We start from the raw sequence: 25,228 nt of genomic DNA, 5'->3' as shown, positions 1-25,228 counted from the left end.
TAGCTACTCTGTTTAATCTATCAATTCATTATAATAACAGTATTTTTATAGCTTACGCTAGACGTACAAAATTTACACAAGTAGAAACTTCTTCAAAACACAACATTTTGGTTGCTAAATGGAAAAATCTCTTTCGTAAAATGAGCAATCTAAATATAGATACAAAATTTCTTGATATAAAATAAATAATTACTTAACAGCATCCTAAGTGTTTTTCAAACAATACAAAAATGAAATTAAGTAAAAAATTCTATTAATACACTTTCCATAATTTTTAATATACCCACTCCAACGCAGTTTTCGAGAAAAGAAGCTATTTATTAATTCTTTAATAATTTTTTAACTATATGAAAGGAAAAATAACCGAGTGCCACTAAATAATTACACACTGCCACTAAAACAAATTAACTGGTGCACTAGCTAATTGAGTTGAGTTACGAATTTTATCCATTGGTCTAACAAAAACTCAATTATTTTAATCAAGAAGCAAAGATTTGAATTTACACCATCTAAAGCTATGTTTTCAGCAATGGACGTAATTCCGCTGCCGTAATAGATTAGCTTCCAAAAACTGTTTCCATGCCCTCAAGGGGCTTATCTGTCTACTACAGCCAACAGAGTTCTTAGTTTCATTATTCGTAAGTAAGCCTCTCGCCGCAAAAGATTTGAGCTCCATCTGATTTATATAACCACGCATCCTGAATGAGAGACTCATTCTCCAACTTTGATCACTATGAGACTGCTGATGTTGAGAAATGCATGTATTTGCGAGGGCAACCGTTTCATGTCTCTGCTTGGGATCATCATCTACAGACATAAGACTATCCATTCCAAACAATTCCCAATCAACCTGCTGCAAGATACCAGATGTTCGTTCCATGCTCTGTGAGGAGTGATCTTGTAGCTGCATTTCTTGTTCAATTGCTATGGTGTCAACTTGGACCTTCAATTCATGTAACCGATCACCAATTCTCGATGCTACTACATCATATAGTCTTCTTCTTGGCACATCCGGGCCCTTTTCCATGTAGAGTATATCATCAAAATTGATTGGATCGCCTATGAGCACTGTTACCTAGAAACCCAAGCAGGTCAAACCAATTAGTGTAAGATAATTTAAACTGAAAATTACAAATAATTAAAATTAATCACATCAATAAAAGACATGCCATGCAATACAGAATCTTTATTATGTAATTAAAACATCTTGATCTTTTGAGTAAGATAAAAAGAGATCCAAATTCAAGGAGCATTGAGTGCAGTATTTCCACTAAAGCTAGCAGTCTAACACCATCCAACACAATTAAAACCTTTGAAGGAGCATAGATTGAATAAAACTCGACTAATTTCATTAATTCTTCATGTCATTGATATTTTTGGAAACATATCAAGAACAGTACCATCTTGCCTATTCTGGGAAAGTTAGCACCTATTGGCATAATCTCTTGCATCCCTGTATGTACAAATGGGACAACAAGGGGCATGCTCTCTCCATCCAGAACCAACCTGATGCAGAAATTTATATCAGGAAAAATGTTTTACTCTTAACAAATTGTGAAATAATAGAAATATAGAGAAGTAAAAGATAATCGATGAACATATAATATTGACCCCATACTTCTGAACCAGGTTACTAAACGTAAAAGAAATGGCTGGGGGTGAAACAGAAACAAGAGTTTCAGATGTAATAAGGCATAAATATATGGTTAATTACCATAACATTATCCCAACAACACACACACATACGCAAATAAATAATATCTTATCTAATCCAATATATTGACTGAAACGTACTATAAAAACAGACAGATATATGATATAAAACCATACAAGCATATCCTTAAAATTCATGTTATATATGAACAGGACTCATCATTTTAATGATAAAATGTATTCAAATTTAACCGATCATGCTTTCTAAATAAATCATGAGTCTGAAAACCAATATTAAAATTTTAAAGGAGAAAATTAACAAACTTTACATATCATTATCAATTCCAGACCTAAACTTTGAAAAGGATCAAATTCATAAAGATTCTGCTTCCCTTCAGCTTCATCACTAAGACTAATGCCATTAAGCAAATAACACTTTTTTTGCAAGTAATGATAATGGTAAACTACTTCATTTTCAGAATTTACCAGTGTAGAGACAACAGAAGTTGTTCCGATTTGAATTAAAGGTAAAACCAATAGGTAACAAATAAATTATGAATTTCAGGAATTCTATCATCTAAATTTCAATCAAACTCAAGCCAAAAAAAGGATGATAATGAAGAAACAAAGAAGGAAAAAAAAATGAGACCCCAGGGATTAATTGAATAATTTATAATTTATAAGTGAAGAATAACTGTGAAATACATAATTGAATAATACTCCAGTTAGAACTTAGAAACAACTGTGAAATTTTGCCATGTTGGACTTACGAATGGAATAGCTTTCTATAGAGGAAACTATTTCTTTAGTCATGATTTTAATTATAATACTCTAAAGAATCAGAAAATAATTTTTCAAGGAAATATGGAAACATTTAAGATCTGGTTTATATGACAAGAAAAGCAAAACCTTTAATTAGTATTCTACTTGAAAATACTTTGAAAGTTTGTTACCTGCCAACGCCTCTCTTGGAAGAGCCCATGGTTTTGCCTCCATCCCGGGAACGACTACCTTCTGGGAATATGTGAACCCAACCACCATGGTTCAATTTTGAAAGGGCCATGTCCATTCCCTACAGCAGGGCAAAGGAAGTAGTTGAAATTAAAATCATCCATAAGATATTCCATTGTAGAGAGGGCAGGGGAAGCAAGAGACAAATGAAAGGTAAGAAAAAACCAATTAAAAATTGATAGAGACAGAGACACTCCTTTTTTAACACTACAAAAATAAGCACCTTTAGAACAGTTGCGACATGAAGGACTTAGAAAATCGTTTTCAAGACATAACAAGAATATAAATTGAATAATTCAAGTCATGACAGACAAAAAAAGAACTAAGAAAAATTCACGAAAAGCCACAAATTTCAGCATAGATCAACTATTATCATAAACTCCAATGCCTCAAATTACATGATCAAATATTGTTAAACGTCATTAGCTATTGTATGTTGGATCCATACCTCCTGATAAATCCCATCACCCCGAGAAACTGGCAAGACTTTGACAGATCGAAAGAATGCAGAGGATACAGGGTTTTTAAAGCACCTATCGGTTGCACAAAGCGTCCATCTGAGATTTTTAGCATCCAAAAGAACATGAGGAGGAAGCAGCGAAGCAATGACAAACGGATCATCAATGGAAGCAACATGATTGCTAACCTGAATAAAAAATCAAAAGCAAGCATCGTCAAAGAATTACATCCCCACACAGATTCCTTTTGCATAGCTCGGAAGAGCACGTACCGTAAGAAGAGACTTGCCTTTAGGTCTGTGCAGCAACGCGGAGTGTAATTTTTCTAAACCATAAACCTGTTCTTCCATATAAACACGAGTCAGATAAAATATCAAAAGGCAAGAGAAGATAATCTAAACCATATAGTCGGCATATCATTCATACCTGAACGCGGTTCAATCCATTCATAAAAACGTGACATACATTTCCAAGAACAGGAACAGCAACAGCTTGCATCATACGAAAGAGAGTTGAATCCTCTTCGGAACTGAAATCCTTAGTCACTGTAGACACATACGCGACAATCATAAAGTGAAAAACCTAGCCGATGCCTATGATATATTTTAATTTCATTTGATCACAACATTCACGAGCATTAATATATGTGGATTTACGGCATAGAGAGATCATAATGTAAAAGCAACGAGAGAGGTAATTGATTGAGTACCTCGTTTGCGATAGAAAGAGGTAGATGAAGGCAAAGAGTCCCTCCGAAAATCACGAAATCTGCTAAGCCAGCGCTGAATCGTAGAGGAAAAGTAGCCATCGGCGGAAGGGATGAAGGTATGGTGGTTGCGGCAGCGCCAATGGCGGTCAATGGCGACTCTGAATCGGTCCCGGAGCTGGAGCTGCAGGTGTCGAGCGTTGCTTTTCCAAACATCAACGCGATCAAGACGAGGCATCGGCGAAAAAAATGGAGATAGAAGAGAAAAAAAGAGTATCGAGAAATGGTGGGTGCAGTTAGTTGCACAGATAAAGTAGCAAAGCGCGAGTGTAGAAGGAGAAAAGAGAGGGATGCAGCAAATTCCACCAAGATTCCGCAGAATCGCCAGGCAATGGAGCCAGCCAAAGAATATTTCGCAGGTTCATTGAATCATCATATGTCACATTGGATCCTGAATGTGGCAGAGAATTGAAAAAACAAAATGTCTTATTCAAAGTTGAGTATCAGAAAAAGAAGACAATCAAACATTTAAATATCTGTCATCCACAAAGAGGTCTTAAAACTTAAAACTTAGCATCATCAAGGTTCTCTCCTCTCTCACCGTCTCATGTCTCCTCCCTCACACACATAACAAAATTTAAGAAACACATGATTTAGAGAATAAATAGTACATAACTTCATAACAGAAAACCTACAACAGACAGGAAGATTAACATTTATAGAGGTGGTGATGGTTATGTACCTACCTCTTCGACAAAATCCCATATTGCATGGGAAATTGTTACATTTTTAACTGTGACAAACTCAAACAGTCTTAAAAAGCAGAATGCAAAACTAACAAAAATATATAAAACATACAAGATACCAGTCTTCCAGATGGCTAGAAAGAGGTGACCATGGAACAGATCAAACCGGCTCAAGGTAACAGTCAACCCAACAGATGACCTCGATCAACAATGAGTTCAAACAAAAACCGTATATACAGATTCAGTTCCGGAAATTTCAGAGAGAAATGAAACAATACATAGGCAATTGAGTAGTCTTTCTCTCCCGTGACCTATTCTTCTTATTGTGGAGCAGCGAACCTCACAAATGAAGCATCTGCCATAGGGGATTCTGGTGAGTTCACATCGATCTTCCTTACCTGTGTAATCGCCCAGGCGGCCACCAAATGAGCTCGTTCTCATCTCTCTGAGTTGGGCCGGTTGGTTCGGTGGGGCCCAATTTGCGGTGGCAAGGAGGGTGGAGACCACGTATCTTCTCTTTGTTTTTAAAACATTGTATTTCTTATTTTCTTCCTACATCCAAACGAAAAGATAATGACTAAAAAGTGAGACTAAAGATAAGTTGACGGATTTAAAAAAATATTTTACATTTTCCAATGAATTTAAAAGGAAACGAGCTCCTTCCTGTGGTAGAATATAGTGACCGTGATTAACTCGATACTGTTTTGGTTAAACAACCACACATGTGAGTATGTTTTTTTTGGTAAAACATTGAGTATGTTATATGTACCATAGAATTTCTGCAAGCATAAAAAAAGATATATTTTGAACACAATTATTTCATAAAAAATTATTTCAAACAAACCAATATTAACTTATATAATAAGATCAATTTACAAATTTTTAAGTGACAAGCGACAAAAATCAACGTAACATTATTTTCAATATAAAAAATATATAAAAAAGTGACGCGTTATTTTTTAATTATTTGTATTTTAAAAATACAATATAAAAATTTATAATATATAATTATTTTTTATTAATTTAAAAATTTATTTATTTATTTTTAAATAAAAATGCAGAAAGTTTTTGTTTAATACACATTCAATAAAGTTGTCCCTCTTTTCGTAAATCACCACTCCTATGCCTACCTACTCTCTCAGCCATAAATTGTACTTTTCCCCGCTCAAAATGTCTCTGTTTCTCACGTGACCCCTCTTGACGGTTCTTACCCACTCACAAACTGATTGAACAAATTTGGAAACGATTCCAAAGTCCCCACAACCTCAGTTTCAATATTCTCCTCAACTTTAAATGCAACATTACTATACAAAATTAATTAACAAAATAATTTATTTGTTTAGACAGCAAGAATTTTTGTTCAATGGACAAAGACTATTATATACAACCTTCAAATATGTTAGAATAACTCTTTATATTTTTTTAAGCATTTTAATGTATAGTTAAAAATATAAATTTTAACTTTATATTAAAATGCTTAAAAAATATATTTTTTTATTAATAAAATTATAATTTATAATTAAATAATAATATAAAAATTGTTATACTGTTAAATTAAATTTATAAAATGAATTGTATAAAAATATTTAAAAAGTTACAAAAATAAATATATTAGTAATATTAAATATTATAAGTTTAATAAAAAATATTATTTATTAACATTTTATCAGTTACCTTAAATATAATTAAAAGGTTTTTATTTTAGAACATTCTAATGTTTAAATACTTTATATTACTTTCTTATATTTATATAAAAAAAATATTAAATTATATATTCTCTTTATGATTTTTTTTATAATGTGTTTCTAATGTTTTTTTTTTTTCATCTGGTTTAATCTGGAGATTCGACCCGGGTCGCACATTTGAATGTAGTGGATAAGTCTATCACTGAAAATTTTTTGCATACATAAAAGTTCAAACTCAAAACCTTCCTTAAGTAATACTGAATTGCTTGCCACTCGAACCAACCGCTGTTAGTTCTTAATGTAATTTTTAACTTAATGTTATAAAAAGAGTTAAATAAAAACACAAAAAAAAAGTATAAGAAGAATAATTACACAAAAACTGTAAACAAAATCAATAAAATGTTAAGGTAAATTACTAGAATTGATATTAATTTTTAAAATATATTAATAACAAACAATAATCAATACAGAGAATCGTTGATCTTTTTGTTATCGAGCCTAAGTTGTATAAAGTCTTTGCAACTAAAACTTATAACTAAAAAAAAATGGTTTATAGATATAATTTTTATTAATTATCTAAAAATACATTTATTCTTGTAATTATTTTTACATATTATTCACGATATTTATTACGTGTATTGATTTTTAGTCCTAGTGACTGCTCTCAAAACATTTCAATTCTTTTTTTTTTACATAAATTCATCATTTTATAACAGGTCTTTGTCATTTGAACTTAAATGCTTTTAAACTTGAGACACTTCAACTCTTTTTTATGAAGCATCACTCGATTAACTGTAAAAGAAACATGTTGAAAAGTATGAAATTCAACTAACTTCACTTTTTAATTATGTCAATTTCTTTAAGTGCCTAGAACTGAGTATGAAATTAAAATTGAACTTCAAAATTTTAATTATCATATTTAAATGTCAATTTGTAATTGAGATTATAATTTCATAGTCTAATTCCATGAAATTATGTGACAATTAAATTTGGCTAACTTCAATTCATAACATGTACCCTATGATTTTAAATTCATAATATCATAATTCACAGTACACTTTTTCACGTATCATGCTTCCTCCTTATCTCGTAGTTTCTCTTTGTGGTTCTTTTTTTCAAATACTTTCTTTTTCTTTTATTTTGTATTTTCTTCTCTTTTTAACTCATTACGTTTATTATTATTATCATTTCTTTTTCTATATTCTCTTATTTTTTTCTATTCTCTCCTTTTTTGTTTTACATTGGCTATTAATAAAAAATAAATTTTCTCTATTCTTTTTTTGTCTTTTTCTTTCGTTCTCTTTTTTTTTTTTTTTACATTTGTTACATATTTATTATGTTTATATTACTGTATCGTGTTTTTATTTTACACTTATTACAAACTATATTGTATTACTATTCTGTATCTTCTAAATTTGCCCCAAATGATATTGTTTATATTAACTGTATAATAAATTATTTAATACTTTTCTTGAATTGTTAGATGTAGAAGAAAATTTTGAGAGTACAAAAAAAAATAGAAAAGAAAAAACTTGTGCTAAATATAAAATAATATATTTTTGAGGCAATTATATTATGGAACTAATAAAAATTAATATAATCAATTATATTTTATCAAACAAATTTTTTTAGCTTTACAATATTTTAAGAAGGACTACATGATGCTTATCCCATGAGCTTTGGAGAACAGAACAGAAGAGACACCTTTTGAATAGGCTTCTTCAACATACTTAAGTATTTCAGCGTCCAGACTGCATCTGCAGTAAACAAATTGTGTTATGCAAGCTATACTATTTAGTAGGAGAAAGATATGGAAGTGTGGTACTCAATTTACTTAATTGAAGAGGTGAATCTCTATTTCATGTTCTGATCCTGAAATGCTGATGCATATAGTGTTTTATTTAAAAAGAAAAAAAGATAGCCAGATATTAACAATCACTTGTGCGAGTCTGCTCTGCTTCCAAACTAGAATACAGTACATATTCTCAATAAAACAGTTGCACGGAAACCACAAATTAGAGCTAACAATTAAAAGGATTGTGATTTAAAATTGAAGAATAAACCTCCTTCAGTTGATTGATCTACAGTAAACAATTAACACTCGCTGAGTTCACACTGTTAAAAATTGATGAATAATAAATTACTGTAACAACATAGTTTTTTTTTTTTTTTAAATGAATAAATTCATTGAAATGTAACATGAAACAGCATCCCCCTCAATAGATTGTGAAGCTCACTTTAGTAAAAGAACATCGGGTAATCAAACACAACATTTTAATCATGACAATTGCAGAGCATTACCGAAATTCTTCAATGTATGGAGATGGAAGCTCTTCATCCAGTGCAATAAGACAACAGGCGATACAACTTAGCTAGACCCTTCCTCCTATTTATCAAAAGAAGTCACGGTTGCAATAACAAAATTTTCATGATTTGCTTTATTCCCTACCAATGAAGTTTCAATGTAATCTTGAGATATTCACAGAAAACGCAAGTTCCAACAAGCAAGTTATAAGCAGGAAGTTAAGCCACATAAATACTAAAACCGAACTCAATGCTCGAAGTCACAGATTACAATTAATATAATTTTTAACTTGCTCCACGTTTACGCAAATTAAAAGAGTTAAAAAAAAAAGAGCAGTGAGTACTAGAAGGTGTAGTTACTTTATCCATTCCTTAAGAAACAACGCAAAGCTAAGCAGAACCATGAACACTAAAAATGTAAAAATAAAAAATTAGTTTCTGAAACAGTATTTAAGAAATTGTCTCGGTAGTTGGCCGATCCACAAAGGCTCAGAGAGAAAGAGAGGGGACTAACTTGTTTGACATGATCAACTACTGCCACTTGGGTAGTCCTAGGATCAAGAAATGCATTCCTCTCAAGCTCACCAAATGATGTAACCAGTACCTGCATGCACGTGTTAAGTCAGGTATTTACCAGAAGAAATTGATTTAGCATAGTATACATCACAATAAAAGCATAAACAAAATCGATCCAATGAATTCGAAATTAAAAATCGACCAAAGAAACCCTAGGAAATGAGTAGTAGGGTGTTTGGCGAGAGATAGTTACGTCTCCGCTTCGGGTGGGCATTTGAAGGGAAATCAAATGGGATTTGTTGTAAAAGGGAAATGCCTCGGAAGCCGCCTCATTGTACAAATCGTCGTTGTTGAGAATGGATTTGACGTCTGCAGAAACGATTGGGGGATTGAATTGTAGATCAGAGAGCGAATCACAAAGAGCAAGAAGCAAATGCGGAGGAAGAAGAACCTTTGGCAACGTATTGGATTTCTCCAGGGGGAGAGTTGAGGAGGAACCATTTCGCGATTTCTACTTTGTGCTTATCGCTAAGCTCTGATTCTTCTTCTTCTTCTTCTGCCATATCTCTGTCCAGAGGAGAAGTCGCGGTTTTAAATTGCAAAATGCAGTGAAGAAGAATAGAAGAAGAATGAAGATCTTGGCTCGCCTCTTCTGAATGATAGACAGTGAAGAGAATGCTTCCTCGCCAACCAGGCCCGTCCAATTTTCACTAAAACTGCAGAGAATTCATGAATTGATAGACATTTTTATTTTTCATTCCCCTTTTATGTCTTATGATTTTAGCCCGTTTGAATAGAAAAAATAAAAATAAAAATTAAAACGAAGCCTGAATCTTGTGGCAGTAACCGAACATGAAGATTAATTACACAATTATATTTTAGATGATGATGTATCACAATCGTTTCGTGCCTCGTCATCACATTGGAATCAACCACTGACGCGTTTCTTCTATTATGGCATAGATCAAAACAAAGAAGTAGTAACAAAATGACTTTCAATACGCTTTTCCCTCCACTTATTCACTCTGGAGACAAGTACTTCGTTACCATGTCCACGTGCAACGTCGCCCCGCACGTGACATAAACATATGTATATGTCCTTGCCCGTGACATTCTCCTCTCACACTGTTCTGAAACAAAATGCTTCGAAACCAAAACGCAGAGTAGCGAGAGTTCCCATTTCCCAACGGCAATGGCGAAAACCCTGAAACCCTAGCCTAAAACCTTTTCGTACCATTTATCTGCTATCTTCACGAGCCACGACGCCATGGAATTCGATCATTACCTCTCGGAGCTTTCCGCTTCCTCGCCATGCATTCCCTCCGGCGAGGACTTCCATTTCTATTACAAATTCGGCGAATTCCGACGCCCGATCGAAGAAATCGCGAGGAGGACGCACTCGATGCTCGACACAATCGGCGCTGCCGAGCATATATGGGGCAGAGGCACGACATTTCCCAGTGACATCGATGACGCGTACGAATGGCTCGTGAATGCGAACGAAGACGTTTTGGAGCTGGTTGAGGAGTTGGTGGATGAGTTGCGGAAGGTTGCGAAGGTGGAGGAAGAGGATTGTGAAAACGGGTTCGGGTCGGGTTGTGTGAAGAGGAGAAAGGAGTTCATTGACCCGGTGAATAGAGTTGATAGCGAGATGTTGGGGGCGAAGCCTAAGGTACCGTTTCATATACCAACGATTACGAAGCCGCAGTATGCACACAACATTGTGGTTAATAATGCAAGCCAGCCTTTTCAGCATGTTGGGTTGGAGAAGAGTGATGATGGTCAGAGGTTTATTCATCCACTGGTTCGATCACTGTACTGAATTTCTTGATAATGTGTTGATTTATTTTTGTATCTTGTATGGCCTTAACATTTTGAATGTGTTTCAGTTTAAAAAAAAAACTGTGTTGTTTTAAACTAATTAATGTTTGACTATGGTATAGGGGTACTAATTTATTTGTGAAATATTGTCTCACATACTTTCTTATGTTGAAAAGAATGAATTTCAATCAGATGAGCTACATGTCAAGTCCAATGCAAAATCTTTGTAACTCTGGATGAACATCCAATAATTGCTAATTTTGTACTAAAATATCTTTTTTAGCTTTGAAATACTCCAGATGACCATCAATCTTATTCACTTCATCCATGTTTTGTACCATCTTTTATAAAAATTCATATAATCCACGCTTAACTTTAACTTCAAAATCTAGAGCATAATGCAAGATTGAATTAAGGTAGTAGCCTGTAGCATGCAAAAGTCTATGCAATTGATTATCCCATTTTTCATCAATTATCTTCCATAGTGGCATAAAGCTAGAGATTAAAGAATGAAAAAAAAAAGAGTTTTGAAATCAAAGCTATAAATTATCAAATTAAACTAGAGTCTAATATACCTTTTTTTAACACCATTGAAGTTGGTTTGAATCTTCTTCTTAACTCGATCCATTTCCTCATAAATGAAACTTGTCCTTTGAATCTACCAGACACAACACTCTAATTAAGGGTAAGTACCCCTTAAACAATTCAAAATATCTTTCCAAAACACCTTATTTATGACTGGATTTTCTACAACTATTTCATCCTTTGTTTTGACAAATTTACTATTCTTCCATTCTTTGGATGTAAACGTTCTCAATAATGATCCTTTATTATCATTCAAGCATCTCAAAGTCAAGTAAGAAGTTGCAAAACGTGTAACTGCAGGTTTAATTAAATCTGTACCTTGAGTAAAGTTATGCAACAATGATATAAGACCAGTTCTAGAATAGATGTAAGTTGTGATTTTATTCTTGTTTGCAATAGTTTTTTTATGTAACGATATCTTCTTCTCAAAATCTTTTATGTAATATACAGCACAAGGTGTCCAATAAAGCCTTTTCCTCTTCTCCGTCAATATTCCTCTTGCTATCTTATAATTTGCAGCATCATCCGTCACAATTTGTACCACATTTGCTTCTCCAACTTCTTCAACAACATCATCTATTATCTTAAAAATTGTCTCCTCAACTTTTTGCTTCAAATATTTTATCCAAATCTCATGATAGGATGGTGGCTTAAATCCAATACCATGTCGAGCAATCCCTCACACATCTTTTTAAATTCTTCACTCTTCACAACATTGAAAGAAATTGCATTATTGTAAAAAAATGAAGCAATTTCTAATCATGCATCCTCTCTCAAACCTTGCTTAAAAATTGAATTAATTGTAGATTGTATGGTCACTCCTTTTTTCTTGAAAAGAGTTGCTGGACTCTCAACATCACTTTGTATTTTTCTTTTGCCCACATTTTCAAATTCACCAACATTACCTTCTATTTCCTTTCCTTCAAGCTCTTGCTGTGTGTTTGTTTTTTTATGAATTTTTCTTGCAATTTAACAACTATGTCCCACATTTGTTTTCAAACATCATCAGAGACAATCATGCAAGCTCCAATATTTTGCTTTGTTCCTGCCAAATGATGTTTGAGACAATAAATTCTTCCAGTATATTCATTCTCATAATACATGCATTTGATTCTTCTAGTATGTCCAAAAATAGAAATGTCATGGTTCCACGTCACATCATTTCTTGTTCCAGCAGTATTATTTGATTTTGATCTTAAACTTTCACTTCTACCAACAATACCACTCCCTGTAGCTCCAGCTCTACTTGATTGAATTCTCTTTCCTTTTCCACAGCCACCAACTTCCTTTCTAATATTATTCGCCATGCAGCAATGAAAAAGAGGGGAAACAAAGAACTGAGACCCACACAGAACTGAGATAGACTCACCCAAATAGAACCAGCCACACCCATGGAGAATTGTGAAATGGAGCAGCGAACCAGCAAACACCAATCAACATGAAACCAATAGGAAGAGCAAATCAGAACAGCAAACAACGACCGACACAAAACCAATAGCAAACCAGAACAGCAAGCACCAACCAACAACAAACACCAATAAACAGCGACCAACCAGACCAGCCTGGGTCTCACGAAAGAGAGAAGATGAGAGACTATGTTGCACCAAAGGGAGAAAATGAGAGAATGGGTCGCACGAAAGAGAGATGGGAGAATGGGAAAAAATTACCCTAGAACTATTTTTAAAAACCAGGTCAGAAAAACCCGAGCCGGAAACCCGACCCAGAAATCCCAGGCCAGAATTTGATCCAGAAGTCCATGCCCAGGATCGGATTGGATCTCTGATCCTACGATCTTATGGGAAAAGATCGGGATCTCAGCCGATCTTACAGATTTGGAATCCCAGTTCTGATCAAGATCGCGAGGGAGGTTTAGGGTCGTAAAATCGTGCGATCTTGCGATTTTAATCACAATTTTAACAACATTGATAACAATAATTGTAGAATATTTACAAAATATTTATTTACATAATTAATGTAATTACAAAGATAAAGTTGCCTTATTACTATAATTACTTATGTTTAACAGTCTATGAAGTTATTTCATGGTAGGCATAGTAATTCTGGAGTATCTAATAAGTCTAGCTTGCATGCAGTTGTGCCATGGTCTTATAGTTGTATTGGACTTTATTCCACTCTATGGAGTAACAGTCAAATGGTTTCTGACACAGCAAGACTATTGAAAAGTTGAAATTTTGGGATGATCACAAGCATTTTTCTGTTATATGAAGTGCTTTGATACTCTGGTGCATGGACATGCACACACACATATACATGATCTTTCATCCCTTTCACCTTCTATTTCCCTTTCATGCAAATGCAGCATAAATTTCAGGAATATATGGTATCCAACTATCCATGATATTGTTAGAAGCTAAGAACTTTTTGAAACCTTGTTTATCTTATATTTACATTTTAAAGGATAAAATGAAAAAAAGTGGTTTTATTTGCAGTTCATTCTAGGATATACTTGTCCAATTTTACCACTGTGTTGTCCTGTAGTTTTCTGGTCATTTTGTCTTGTTAATTTTATTTGGTTCTTCAAACAGCATGTAGTAAGATTGACCCATGAGAATAGAAGTTCTTGTTTCAGCTAGAATATCGGGCTTCACATTTGAGAATAACATTCGTTAATAAACTACAGGACAACACAGTGGTAAAATGAATGGAGAGACAAAATACAGATCTGCTTCTTACCTTTGATCCTAATATCCAGAATACCCTTTCAAATTGAGAGGAACATTGCAAAATGAATGGAGTATTTCTACCAAGTTTGTCAAAATAAAGATCATGACTAGGATTATGAAAGGGATGAAAGATCATAAATCATGGGATTATAACACAGATTGCAAAATTCTACTAAAAGTATAAAATATTTTTTAATATAAAAATTATACTATAATTAACTAACACCTAATAATATCACTGGCGCTAAAGTTCAAGCAATACTTCTAATATTTATATAAAAGTTATTGTATTACTAATATCTCAATTTATTTAATATTTGATACTAATTATGAAAAGAGAAAATGAATAAAAAGGGAACACGACAGCAGCCAGCTCCAAAATCTAAGAGAGGTTTAATTTGAAATGAAAGCCCAAAAGCAGCTCAATTTGAGGCTTCATGAACAAAATAAAATGATTTAGAAGGGGAATTTCAAGTGTTTCTTACAGATTGAGATGAAGGGGATGTAGGGATTACAAGTTCTCAAATCACTGGTGGTGGGTGGCATGAGATCAGAACAGACCAGATAGAAAGGTTCATGAAGTTGCATGAAGAGAAGAAAGATTTAGGGCCTAAAAACCAATAAAATCAAGTTTTCTCCCTTCTCGAACCTGACCTCTGCAAATAGTGAAAGCTCACTGATTTTGAAGTCCAATAATCTTCCCTGGCTGTCCCAAAACAATCCCACTGGTCTTCCATCCTGCCTGTGATTGAGCATAGAGAAGGATGAAGACTGAGTATCATGTGATCCTATGACTAAACTTGTGACCTTAACAACCTTGCCTATGAGTGTGCTAACAAAAATATTTGATAATTTAGCTAATGTTTTCTTGTTTGTGTTCAGCTGGGTTGTTTTAATTCTGGATTAATGATCTTTTGCATGAAAACTAAATCATAATTCTGATTAGACAATTTTATTACATATCCACCTCTTGTGCTTTTAAGCCACCTGGATTTCTATTTTCTGTTCTTTAATTTTATTAGTCCATGTAATAGATTTGAACCAAATTTGTATGTCAAAAGCTTCAAAATATATAGCATAGTTCATAATCTATTGTTTCTATATTATATTGTACAATAACTAATTTATATTTCAGGAGAAACTCTCTTTTTTGGATTTTGTTGATAAAGTAAATCTTGAGAATCTTGAGCCAGTAAAGCCTTCCACAATAGAGTGCACCCCTTTCAAGCTTGTGGAGGATGTCAAAGGACTGAAGGAGTTGGCTGCTAAGCTGTCTTCTGTTAATGAATTTGCTGTATGACTTGAATGCATTCCTTATGTTTTACTTCATTTATAACACTAGATTCTTTTTTCTGTGGTCTGATTGTACATTTCATTTAGAGCTTGCTTTCCCATTAGTCATACTCATAAGTTGGAACATGTTATAACACCCTATTCTTTGTCTCTGATGTGTGCAACTACAGTGGTTCATAATGCAAAATCAAAATTCGTTCATTCACTTTAAAATTTTTATCTTAAGCTGCACAAAACCTGATGCATCCCTTGGTATTCAGATATCTACCTCTGTTTTATTTCTGTTCAGATTAAAGAAAAGAAATCCAATGAATAGAGTTTCAGTTCTGTTGCCTCTTCAACAGTTCTTGACAGGCAACAACAAAATATTGCTCAAGTTTTGGATATTTAATGTAAATTGGACCATAAGTGATACTCTTCCTTGTGCAGTAACACTTAATATCATATTTGATTAACTATTCACTCTTTGCATCTTCCCTTCATTTTTACTGGGATCTTCTTATATTTAATGTTGGAACCTGATTAAGAATCATATTTCAAAATTAAATTTGTGCCCTTTTCTTTAACTGCTATTGAAACATTTGATATTATGTTGATTAGTAGTCACTGTCTTCGCTTGGCTCAATAAATTATGCACTAATTGTTTCAAGTTGAACATTTCATACATAACTACAGTACAAATCTTAAATTCTTGCTTTTCAAGCTTATTGGTTAAGCTGTTCTTTTGCTGATCGTGAATTTATTTTTTAATTTTGATCTTGTTTTCTATCTATGGAGTTCTTTTACTTTTTGGTTGTTGTCCTCTGAGTGCTTTTTGTTTTCAATGCATTTAATTTAATTATTGCCACAATATTCCCCCTTTTAGTTACTTCTGCTCTTTTCTTTCTTTGTATTCCTTTGATGTTTTCATCTTGACTTGGAATCTTTAGGTGGATTTGGAACATAATCAATATCGGTCTTTCCAAGGTTTGACATGCTTGATGCAAATTTCAACCAGGACTGAAGATTTTGTAATAGATACTCTGAAACTCCATGTTCATGTTGGGCCGTACCTGAGGGAAGTCTTCAAGGATCCTACCAAGAAGAAGGTCAGACGCTTATGATTGATGTTTACTTAATTCAGTTGATTCGCCTCCTTTTGTTGACTGTATTTATTTGACTATTTGTGGTTAATTAGGTCATGCATGGAGCAGATCGAGACATTATATGGCTTCAGCGGGATTTTGGCATTTATGTTTGTAATTTGTTTGATACTGGCCAGGTTTGATTGAAAACCCTTGATGTTCAATATTGAAATTACCTCCCTTATTATTTATCAAGGAAAGAAAATTGTAGAGTTATATATTTGTCACCACATTGTTTCTTGTGCAAAATAGGTCTTAAAGCAGTAGATACTGTTCTTCATGTAGAGAAAATGTGAAAATATTTGTGGAACTAATTTATGTATCTGATGAATTAAGCCTGGAAATTGTTTGTCATGAAGAAAATCCCAAAAGCTTAATTTGTTAGGTTACAGCACATGATTTGTTTTATATATACCAGGTTTCTATGGTTGTTGCTATTTTTTTTTTTTCCCTTGAAATAGTCATCCAAGAAGAATGGGCTTCATAAAGTAATACTCAAGCATCATGTTTGCTGTTGAGTCTGCTTCTTAGAGTGATAAGATATGATTGTTTTGATGTATCCTTGGAGAAGAATGCTGGAAATAAGCCCTGTTGAGAGACTATGCTGACTTTGCTTTTATTTGAGCCTTTGGCTTGCTTGTCTGACCTCATGATTGGGTTTCTGGCTTCTGCACTTGAATTTTACAGTTACTTTTGTACTGGACATTTTTCTGTATGAATTTGACATTTCCATGTTTATGTATTATCCTCATGCTACCTCATTTGCAAGATTGAATAAGAATCATCTTTTCGTTTGGCATAAACCTGAAAATATTTCAGTGTCAGCTTTTCATGCTTCAATAATGTGTTAATCTGTTCTATGGCATTGTGAAATGATGAACAAGCTTTAAAGTTCTGTTGCTTTTGATTATCTTTGTCATAATCCATGTTGCTTGATCACATGTTAGGGATTCATTCTATAATCTTAATCTTCTCTTCTTTTTGTCAAACAAGACTAATGTGTATTTTGATTGCATTGTCAGGCCTCAAGAGTGTTAAAATTGGGGAGATATAGTCTGCAATATCTTTTGCTGCACTTTTGTGGTGTTGCGGCAAACAAGGAGTATGCTGTCTTTATTTTTTGGAATTACCCCATCCTTTAATTGTCTTAGCACAGAAACTTTATCATTCCTATGGCATAACTATTCCTGTTATTCTTACTAATATTCTGGAAGGTTGACAAGTCAACTCCTTGCAGATACCAAAATGCAGATTGGAGAATCCGCCCTCTTCCTGATGTGATGCTAAGGTGCAACTGTGTTTTGAACTTATCAATTTGATCCAATGTTGATTCTTTCTGTGGTGGTTATTTTTCTGCTTGTCTTCTATACTTTCCATAGTTCCAGCTTCTGATAGTATTGATCCAGGTGTCTGTGGACATGTTTGATCAGTTGCCACGTTCCTTGTACTCAGCTGGGGCTTATCTGTATGATAGGTAAAGACCACAGATCACAGGTTTATGTGAGATGTAATAAGAAAGGGGTTCAAGGAATAACTAACTACAGTTAGTTAGTTGACTTTATTGTTAATTAAACACTTAAATAGTAGGAGAGGCAGAATTTAGGCATCAAGTAAAAAAGAGTGGGAGAGACCTGGAACTCTCAAAATTCCAGGGAATTGCATTGTACTCTGTTTTTCCAATTCATTAGTTTCGTGATAAAGATTCAGAGTTGATCTTGCTGTGTGTTGTGTGTACTTTCCTGATTCCAAGTTTATCACTGAAGTTCAGCTTAGACTAAGAATTTGACATATATTTTAAGCAAAATCAGTGTTTATCATACAGGCTTAAGTTTTAGTGAGCTAGTGACTTGGACTTGAGCACCATTGGGCTGACTGTAAGTCATTCATTTGACATTCATTGTTTGAAAATTTGTGAATAGAGGTGTCATTCATACGGGATTCATTTTCTATAAAGTCACTGTTTTGTCCATACAATTACTTGGCTGCTTGCTAACACTGAAGGCATCATGATGGACAAGGGAATAATGTGATGTGGGAAACAAATAATAGGATCATTGTTGTCAATAGTGCACATAGCAGTGGTGCATGGCGGAGCGTCCTTCGGCCGCTAAAGATCTGGCATAGCAGAGCATTTTTGTTGTCACGGGCATTGCAGCTGTATTTGTGGCCCAAAATGCAGCCTGTCACAGCGCAATAGCACCACCATAGGGAAAGATACCAAGTTACCAACTTTCCTTTTCTATCCTCAAAACAAAGGAATTTTAGGATTTTTTAAGGGTAAAAAAGACTTTTAATCATAGTAGTCAATAGCGGCCGCTATCGCAACATAGCACAACGCAAAGTGACTCCCTGCAGCTATTCTTAGTGCATAGAGTTGTGGTTCAGTGTAGCAGCTGGAGCGGCACGAATCGACCAAAATTGCGCATCTTAGAATGGATTATTTGCTGAATCATAACTACATTTGAGCAAAATGAACTGGTCTCAAGCATTTCTGATTTCTTCTCTCATGACAAATCTAATTGTGTATAGTTCATCTTTTTTCCTACACACGCACATCTATTACTGACTTCTGATTATAAATCTAAGGTTTATGTGATTATACTTCTATACTGTCCCAGCAATTTGAATTTGTTCAATCTAATGAAATGTTGTTCTGATGATAGATATGGCCGTGAAGATACACACTATCTGCTTTATATATATGATTTAGTGAGGATCAAATTATTTACATTGTCTAAGGAATCTGAAGGTTCTGATAATCCTCTAGTGGAGGTAAGTTGAGATCAAACTAGTTTAATGAATGTGTAATATATCAACCATTCCTCTGGCCACTAGGTGCTTATTTGTTTCCTTAGTCATTTTCTCATAACTGCTTGACTTTTAAGCATTTTGCAAACATTTCCTTGCTAGCCAATATTTCAATTATAAAATCTTTAATCAAATTGAAAAACAACACAACTGAATGGATAGTTTGGAGAGTCTCTTCTTTTAGCCTTTTAACTAAAATTCTCTGTCACTCATAGGTTTACAAGCGCAGTTATGATATATGCATGCAACTATATGAGAAAGAGCTTCTGACAGAAAACTCATACCTTCAAATATATGGGTTTGTTACCTTTTTTCAATTGTAAATCTTTCGTTACTTCAGCATTTTATACTTAGCAAGTTTTCAAAACAATATGTATTTTCTGCCTCATCTATGTAGAGTGTTGCGTGTGTTTCAAAGTTTCTGCTTTGCATTTAATATCTACCAAGAGGTGTGAACAAAAAACCAATTACTGTTTTCTATACAGGTTGCGAGGGGCTGGTTTCAATGCTCAGCAGCTTGCTGTTGTTTCAGTAAGTTTCTCTGACTTATTATTTCCATCCTTTATCTTTGATTGCTTACACAGAATGATAGCATTTCTTCTTCTGTTGAATAATTTCTGTTGTGCATATGGGTAGGCCTCAGATAAATTTTGGGTAAAAGATTTTGTATTTTGCTAACCCTAACTTCATAATCTAGAATTCTGTATTTGTTCAAGAAGGAAGCTAGGATTTCCTAGGTATTTTCTTTCACTCCCCTCCACCCCCCAGTATCATGGTGTTTGGTGGATCAATCTTTCTTGGTAATTCTATGTGTTTTAAGAAATCATAGGTCTGCTCCTATAGTGTTTAGTATCACTATATTTATGAGTATACTATGCAATATGAATATGAAGATACAGAATACTGCATAAATATTTTCCTCCTCTTTGGCATACTAGTACTGGTATATCCAACATTTTTAACTATGTATGTTGATCTCTGTATTACTTCAACCACCTTCCCTTCCAAAATATATGTTCTAGCTACAATTTGTCATTGCTTGCCAACATATTACTGTCAATCTGTCATTGTTCATAACTATTTGTTACCTTTGCTACTGTATCTTTTATAATACTGCTTCGGTTTTTCACTATGCTTTGTCTCAATGACTCAATCATCACTAGTAGCTTGAATAGTTATATTGCTGAAAAATATTGGTTTCTTTCATGAAACAGTTTTTGTTGGACATCCATAAACTATTGGCCTCCTAAGCATATTGCATAATACTTGCTTTTCTATAAACACAATCCAGTATCACATCCAACCTTGCATGAACCAGCTATATTGTCAGGAATTTATTATGAAGAATGTCAAACTTCTAAACTTATAAAAGAACAACATAAATTGATTCCACTTTGGATTTATGAATGGTCCACCCTTATGATATTTCTGTACATGGCTGGCAGGGGCTTTTTGAATGGCGTGACATTCTTGCTCGTGCAGAGGACGAAAGTCCTGGCTATGTATTGCCAAATAAAATTATTCTTGAGATTGGTAAATGAAATTTATGCACTTTTATATTCTTCTGTTTAAAAATTAGCTCCTTTGTACACCTCACATTAATTTAGTATATGTTTACCCATGTCAAAGCTAAGCAGATGCCAGTCATTACAAGCAATCTACGGCGATTGGTGGGGAAGTCAAAGCTCCCATATGTTGAGCGCAGCCTTGATATCATTGTCAACATTGTCAGACGTTCTATGCAAAATGGTGCTGCCTTTGAAGAAGCTGCACTACGTTTGAAAGAAGAACATGCGGCAAGTGTAAGTAATATGTTTAACAGTTTAGACTTTGCTAGAATGATTGACAGGAGTTTTTGGTGGCATGTCTTGGTGCTTCATAAATCTGAACTATTGCAAGTGATTTATCCTCCGCTTATTCTTTTGATCAAGATGAACTAGGCTAATGTGATTTCCACGTCAATCTGTGGGCTGTAGTCTGTCATCTTACTGTATTTGTATAGTGTTCAACTAAGAAGAGAATGCAAATCTTTAACCATAATCAATAATGTACATCTTTCGAAGTCTGATAAAATCTATGAATGCTGTGTTTTGTTGTTCTAAAATGGATGAAGTTTGCCCACAATAGTCTTAAAAAATTTATCTCACTACACGTCTGATGATGTGATATCAGTAAATTGTGAATGTGCTTTTAATTGAGATAGCTTGGATGCCACTGTGTTTGGGTGTAGGTTTTTTTTTGTGTTCAAGATAATTATTACTAAAATCTTATTGACTTTTTGGGGAACCAAAAAACAAAACTTTTAAAACTGGTTTTAGAATTATTTAAAAATATCTAGACCAAATTTTCTGGAACCTGCTTAGTAAGTATATATTTTAAGATTTTTACTTGGTTTTAAATTCTGGTTTTTATTTGTTGATAAATTGTATGACCATGATACAGATGTCAAATTGTATGTTCATGCATAGCACGATTAAATACATTTAGGACTCATGGATATCAGTTGTGTCAAGGAAGTTGCACTCGATTATTATTAACCTAGGAAATAGTCTTCACCAAGTCTATTATTAAGAGACATGTATATGAATGATATGCAGAACCTGTGTACAACACCATGTTCTCTTGAACAAGAAATCTGTTTTATTCTACAAATATTCTCTAAAAGATTTTGTTCTCTCTCTTCCTCCCTCTAACCCCCCCCCCCCCTCCCTCCCTCCCTGCCTCCCTCCCCAAATTCAACATGGTATTAGAGAGCGGTATCATCCACTGACCTGTCTTTTCAGTTTTGCTGCTAAACTCCTAAAATAAAATATGTAGCCAATTTGTTTTTCTTGAATTTGGGCTTAGGCCTAACTCAACATCAAAAGCTAATTTTTAGGAACAGGATTGAATCAAGTTTTATTAGGAGTATTCTGGCCATATTCAGAGCTGATGGAGACATCTTAACACACTCCTCTCATGTCTACACCTGGACATCTGGTGCAAAATAGGCTTCTTGAATTTGGACTTAGGCATAACTATACCTCAAAACTAGCTTATAGGAGAAGGATTGCTCAAGCCTTATACGGAGCATTCTGGCCATACTTTTTAATATATTCCTACATTTGAGGTTAGTTTGTTCATTCAAAACCCTTCTTCCTTATTTTCTGGTGACATCTCCGACAAACATCCAGCAACTTTTTCCTACTCTACTTCATGTTACAACCACAATTTTAGTTCTGCTGTGAAGTCCTCCTTTCAGCAATCTGAAATGCATCTCCAGCCATCATTTTCAGCTGTTACGGCCACTGTCTGCTGACCTCAAGCAAGTTTCTGGTCAGAGACCCCCAGGATCTTGTGTCACCTTTCTCTATCAGGAACTGGTTTCATTTTTCAGTTCAGCATGCAGTTGGTGTGTCCCTCTGGAAAGCTGCCTTCCAGTCATTTGACTTATCTTCTGACCTGTTTCTGCCGAGCCTGGATCACTGAAGCCTGCTCTCTTCATACATGTCCTTGTTTTACAGTTTTTGGGTCTAGTACTACACCACTGTCTTGCTCAAGTAGCCTCTATTCAATGCTGTTTCTTTGCTACCTGTCACGCCCTATGGATGTTTGGCTCCTCTTTGGGCTTTGTTTTGTTGTCATAGCATAAACGGGGAGAAAGGTTTTGGCTCCGTGGCTTTCCCAAAATGAAATTAGGCTGTGGCTTTTGCAGACACATTAACCCCGATTTATTCCAAACATCAGTAGCGTCAAATCTCTAGGTGTGGATATCTCCAGCTGCATCAATCTCCAGCTTTTGTTAGAGTATTCAGTGGTCCTTTTTTGATCTAATCGTGCCTGTTGTTTCCTTTGCAACCATGTTTGGTGGAGCCCATATTATACGAAAGCATTTGTTTGTGGCAAGCTTAAAGCATGGTCAGCTTAAGCATGAGAGGAAGTATCGGATATAATGATAGTTGATACACATAAGAAGTAGTATGTTCATGTATCATAGGAAAATGTTTGTTTTCTAGTTTGTTATCTATCACAGGATAAAATGCAGCAAGTACTGATGGGTATTAGTGTCCACTGTACAAGTTGCATTCACTCAAAGTTCCTTCTTTAGCTTTAGTAAGACTAGTTACTTCAATGACTTTAAGCAGCTCTCACTTCTCACCCGAGGGTTGCCCTAGACTTTTTGTAAAGGGCCCCAGTCTTCCATTTTTCAGCTGTTAATAAACTCTTGCTCGAGCAACTTTTTCTCCTGGAACGGATAGCTTTCTGTGCAAGTCTATCTCCCAAAAGCCAGCCATGTAATTGAACAACCTTCTAAGCAAAGCACGTAGAGCTTTTTCCTTTTTCACTCTACGTACTTAGCTGGATAAGAAGATTCTCCTTTTATTATGGATTTATAACTTCGAGATCATCTCGTTCTACTTTGGATCGTCTTACCTAGGGGCTATATATGGATAATATGCAAATCCTGTGTATTAGACTACATTCTTTTGAATAGTAACTGTTTTTAATCTCTAAATTCAACACGGAATAGGGAGGGTGCAAATGTTAGTAGCTTTGTGCACCCTCTACAGTGAAGGTTGAAAAACAAAATTGCACCTTTTTCCAATGCTATTCCAACATGGCTTAACCAACACTAAAAAAATAAAGAGAAAAGAAAAATGAAGCTATTCCAGAGTGTAAACTGATTGCCTTTCCTTTTTTACTGTCATTTTCGATTTTAGCATGTTTGGTATCAACTTATTTTAAAGAGAAATAATTGTTTTTATTTTTTCCAAAAATCTCAGAAAGCTGTTAAAAAAATTCCCCCAAAATAAGCCAATCTAAAGATCCACTTTGCCTTCTGGTGAAACCTCAGCTTGTATAACTTCGCCGATGTTGAATTATCTAATGTGGCATGCATGATTACTGTACCCTCTGAATTTTGTATGTTCGAACCATTATTTCTGTGTCTCCTTATTTCAAAACTGCTTGGCGGGATTGGTGAACAGATTATATCTTCCCATTCCATTTTGGGCAACAGTGAGAAGTCAAAACATGCTGTAGAAATTCCAAGTGTAGCATATGAAACATCAGATCCACAGAAACCTGTTTCAGGTTTAGTTTCCACCTCCACCCCAGTTGGGACTGTAACGGTAGATACCGAATCTGATTTGGAGGACATGGTACAGAGTAACCTAGAAAGATCCAACTATCGCCAAGGGGAAAATTCTGTTGTGTCCAGTGTCCACCAGCGGAAAAGAGGGTGAAGATGAGCCATTATCTTGGTCAGCAATGCCATGAAGCTTTCCATTTTGCTTTCAGTCAAACAATCAAAACTATAAAGCCAGAGAAGAATCCAGTGCCGTGCATCTCTTTCAATTTTGAAGTGACAAGGAAACAAGTTTAGCTTTGGAAAAGATGAAAATGCATCTTCTCAGATAGGTGGTACGTGATTCAGTAGCAAAAAGAAAACTTCAACCATCAAACGTTGGGGACAAGTTATTTGAAAAAATGACTGCAACAAGGTAGAGAATGTTAGGTATGTCCAGGTGCGACCTTCTGGTGATAGAATGGAAATAGATTAGACTGACTATGTGCTATGTATAGAATTAGAGACAGCAAGATATTGCATTTCAGTCAGGGAGTATTTGAATCCAAATTGAGCAACTTGAAGATAATCTATGTTCCTTTAGTTGAAATCTATAATCTAAATTTCATTCAAGTTTGATCAAGATACACGTATTTTATTTTTTTTTCACTGAAAGGAAACAAGCTCTTCAAATACGAAAGTTTTGCATGTAATTCAAAAAAGAAATTCTTACGGAAAAATTCATGTTAAAATTTAATTTATATTTTAATAAAAGTTGATTTTGTGC

At 34.4% G+C, this 25,228-nt stretch overlaps 3 protein-coding genes across 5 annotated transcripts; 1 reads left to right on the top strand and 2 right to left on the bottom strand.

The window, feature by feature from the left end:
* Positions 1-302: 302 nt before the first annotated feature.
* On the bottom strand, positions 303-5,128 carry LOC113863055 (tafazzin-like). Of its 2 annotated transcripts, none has more exons than XM_027496445.1 (8): positions 4,687-5,128; positions 3,832-4,279; positions 3,549-3,667; positions 3,395-3,460; positions 3,113-3,310; positions 2,607-2,725; positions 1,401-1,506; positions 303-1,075 (listed from the first exon to the last, which is right to left on the bottom strand). In XM_027496445.1, the coding sequence occupies exons 2-8, from the start codon at positions 4,064-4,066 to the stop codon at positions 524-526; spliced, it is 1,395 nt and encodes a 464-aa protein (XP_027352246.1). In that variant the 5' UTR covers positions 4,067-4,279; positions 4,687-5,128; the 3' UTR covers positions 303-523. The 2 variants fall into 2 exon arrangements, with proteins under 2 accessions (XP_027352246.1, XP_027352247.1); XM_027496446.1 differs by having other exon boundaries at positions 4,853-5,072.
* LOC113862230 (F-actin-capping protein subunit alpha-2-like) lies at positions 4,125-9,642 on the bottom strand. The gene is made up of 6 exons (XM_027495331.1): positions 9,531-9,642; positions 9,333-9,448; positions 9,078-9,167; positions 4,973-5,126; positions 4,571-4,621; positions 4,125-4,279 (listed from the first exon to the last, which is right to left on the bottom strand). Exons 1-6 carry the CDS (start codon positions 9,640-9,642, stop codon positions 4,125-4,127), a joined length of 678 nt encoding a protein of 225 aa, XP_027351132.1.
* A 557-nt stretch (positions 9,643-10,199) lies between these two features.
* On the top strand, positions 10,200-25,112 carry LOC113862004 (protein RRP6-like 2). 2 transcript variants are annotated; one of them, XM_027495152.1, is made up of 12 exons: positions 10,200-10,883; positions 15,305-15,463; positions 16,392-16,550; positions 16,640-16,723; positions 17,609-17,688; positions 17,824-17,874; positions 19,250-19,358; positions 19,610-19,692; positions 19,880-19,925; positions 20,840-20,927; positions 21,024-21,196; positions 24,362-25,112. In XM_027495152.1, the coding sequence occupies exons 1-12, from the start codon at positions 10,347-10,349 to the stop codon at positions 24,617-24,619; spliced, it is 1,827 nt and encodes a 608-aa protein (XP_027350953.1). In that variant the 5' UTR covers positions 10,200-10,346; the 3' UTR covers positions 24,620-25,112. The 2 variants fall into 2 exon arrangements, with proteins under 2 accessions (XP_027350953.1, XP_027350954.1); XM_027495153.1 differs by lacking the exons at positions 19,880-19,925; positions 24,362-25,112 and having other exon boundaries at positions 10,220-10,883; positions 21,024-21,190.
* The last annotated feature ends 116 nt before the right edge of the window (positions 25,113-25,228 follow it).

This window comes from Abrus precatorius, unplaced genomic scaffold (genome assembly GCF_003935025.1).
Source record: "Abrus precatorius isolate BTA unplaced genomic scaffold, Abrus_2018 Scaffold3, whole genome shotgun sequence".
Taxonomy (NCBI): Eukaryota; Viridiplantae; Streptophyta; class Magnoliopsida; order Fabales; family Fabaceae; genus Abrus; species Abrus precatorius.
Note: the sequence above shows the minus strand (reverse complement) of the source record. Positions and strands in the feature narration are given on the sequence as shown.

Excerpts from the sequence above, each read along its gene's own strand:
- LOC113862004 (XM_027495152.1), top strand. The coding sequence starts at position 10,347 with ATGGAATTCGATCATTACCTCTCGGAGCTTTCCGCTTCCTCGCCATGC. Across the intron at positions 19,926-20,839 it reads AGCAGCTTGCTGTTGTTTCA|GGGCTTTTTGAATGGCGTGA; the intron begins GTAAGTTTCTCT and ends CATGGCTGGCAG. Across the intron at positions 21,197-24,361 it reads AAGAAGAACATGCGGCAAGT|ATTATATCTTCCCATTCCAT; the intron begins GTAAGTAATATG and ends ATTGGTGAACAG.
- LOC113863055 (XM_027496445.1), bottom strand. The coding sequence starts at position 4,066 with ATGCCTCGTCTTGATCGCGTTGATGTTTGGAAAAGCAACGCTCGACAC. Across the intron at positions 3,461-3,548 it reads ATGGATTGAACCGCGTTCAG|GTTTATGGTTTAGAAAAATT; the intron begins GTATGAATGATA and ends ATGGAAGAACAG. Across the intron at positions 1,507-2,606 it reads TCCAAGAGAGGCGTTGGCAG|GTTGGTTCTGGATGGAGAGA; the intron begins GTAACAAACTTT and ends TTTCTGCATCAG.
- LOC113862230 (XM_027495331.1), bottom strand. The coding sequence starts at position 9,642 with ATGGCAGAAGAAGAAGAAGAAGAATCAGAGCTTAGCGATAAGCACAAA. Across the intron at positions 9,168-9,332 it reads TGCCCACCCGAAGCGGAGAC|GTACTGGTTACATCATTTGG; the intron begins GTAACTATCTCT and ends ACGTGCATGCAG. Across the intron at positions 4,280-4,570 it reads GGATTTTGTCGAAGAGGTAG|GATCCAATGTGACATATGAT; the intron begins GTACATAACCAT and ends TGCCACATTCAG.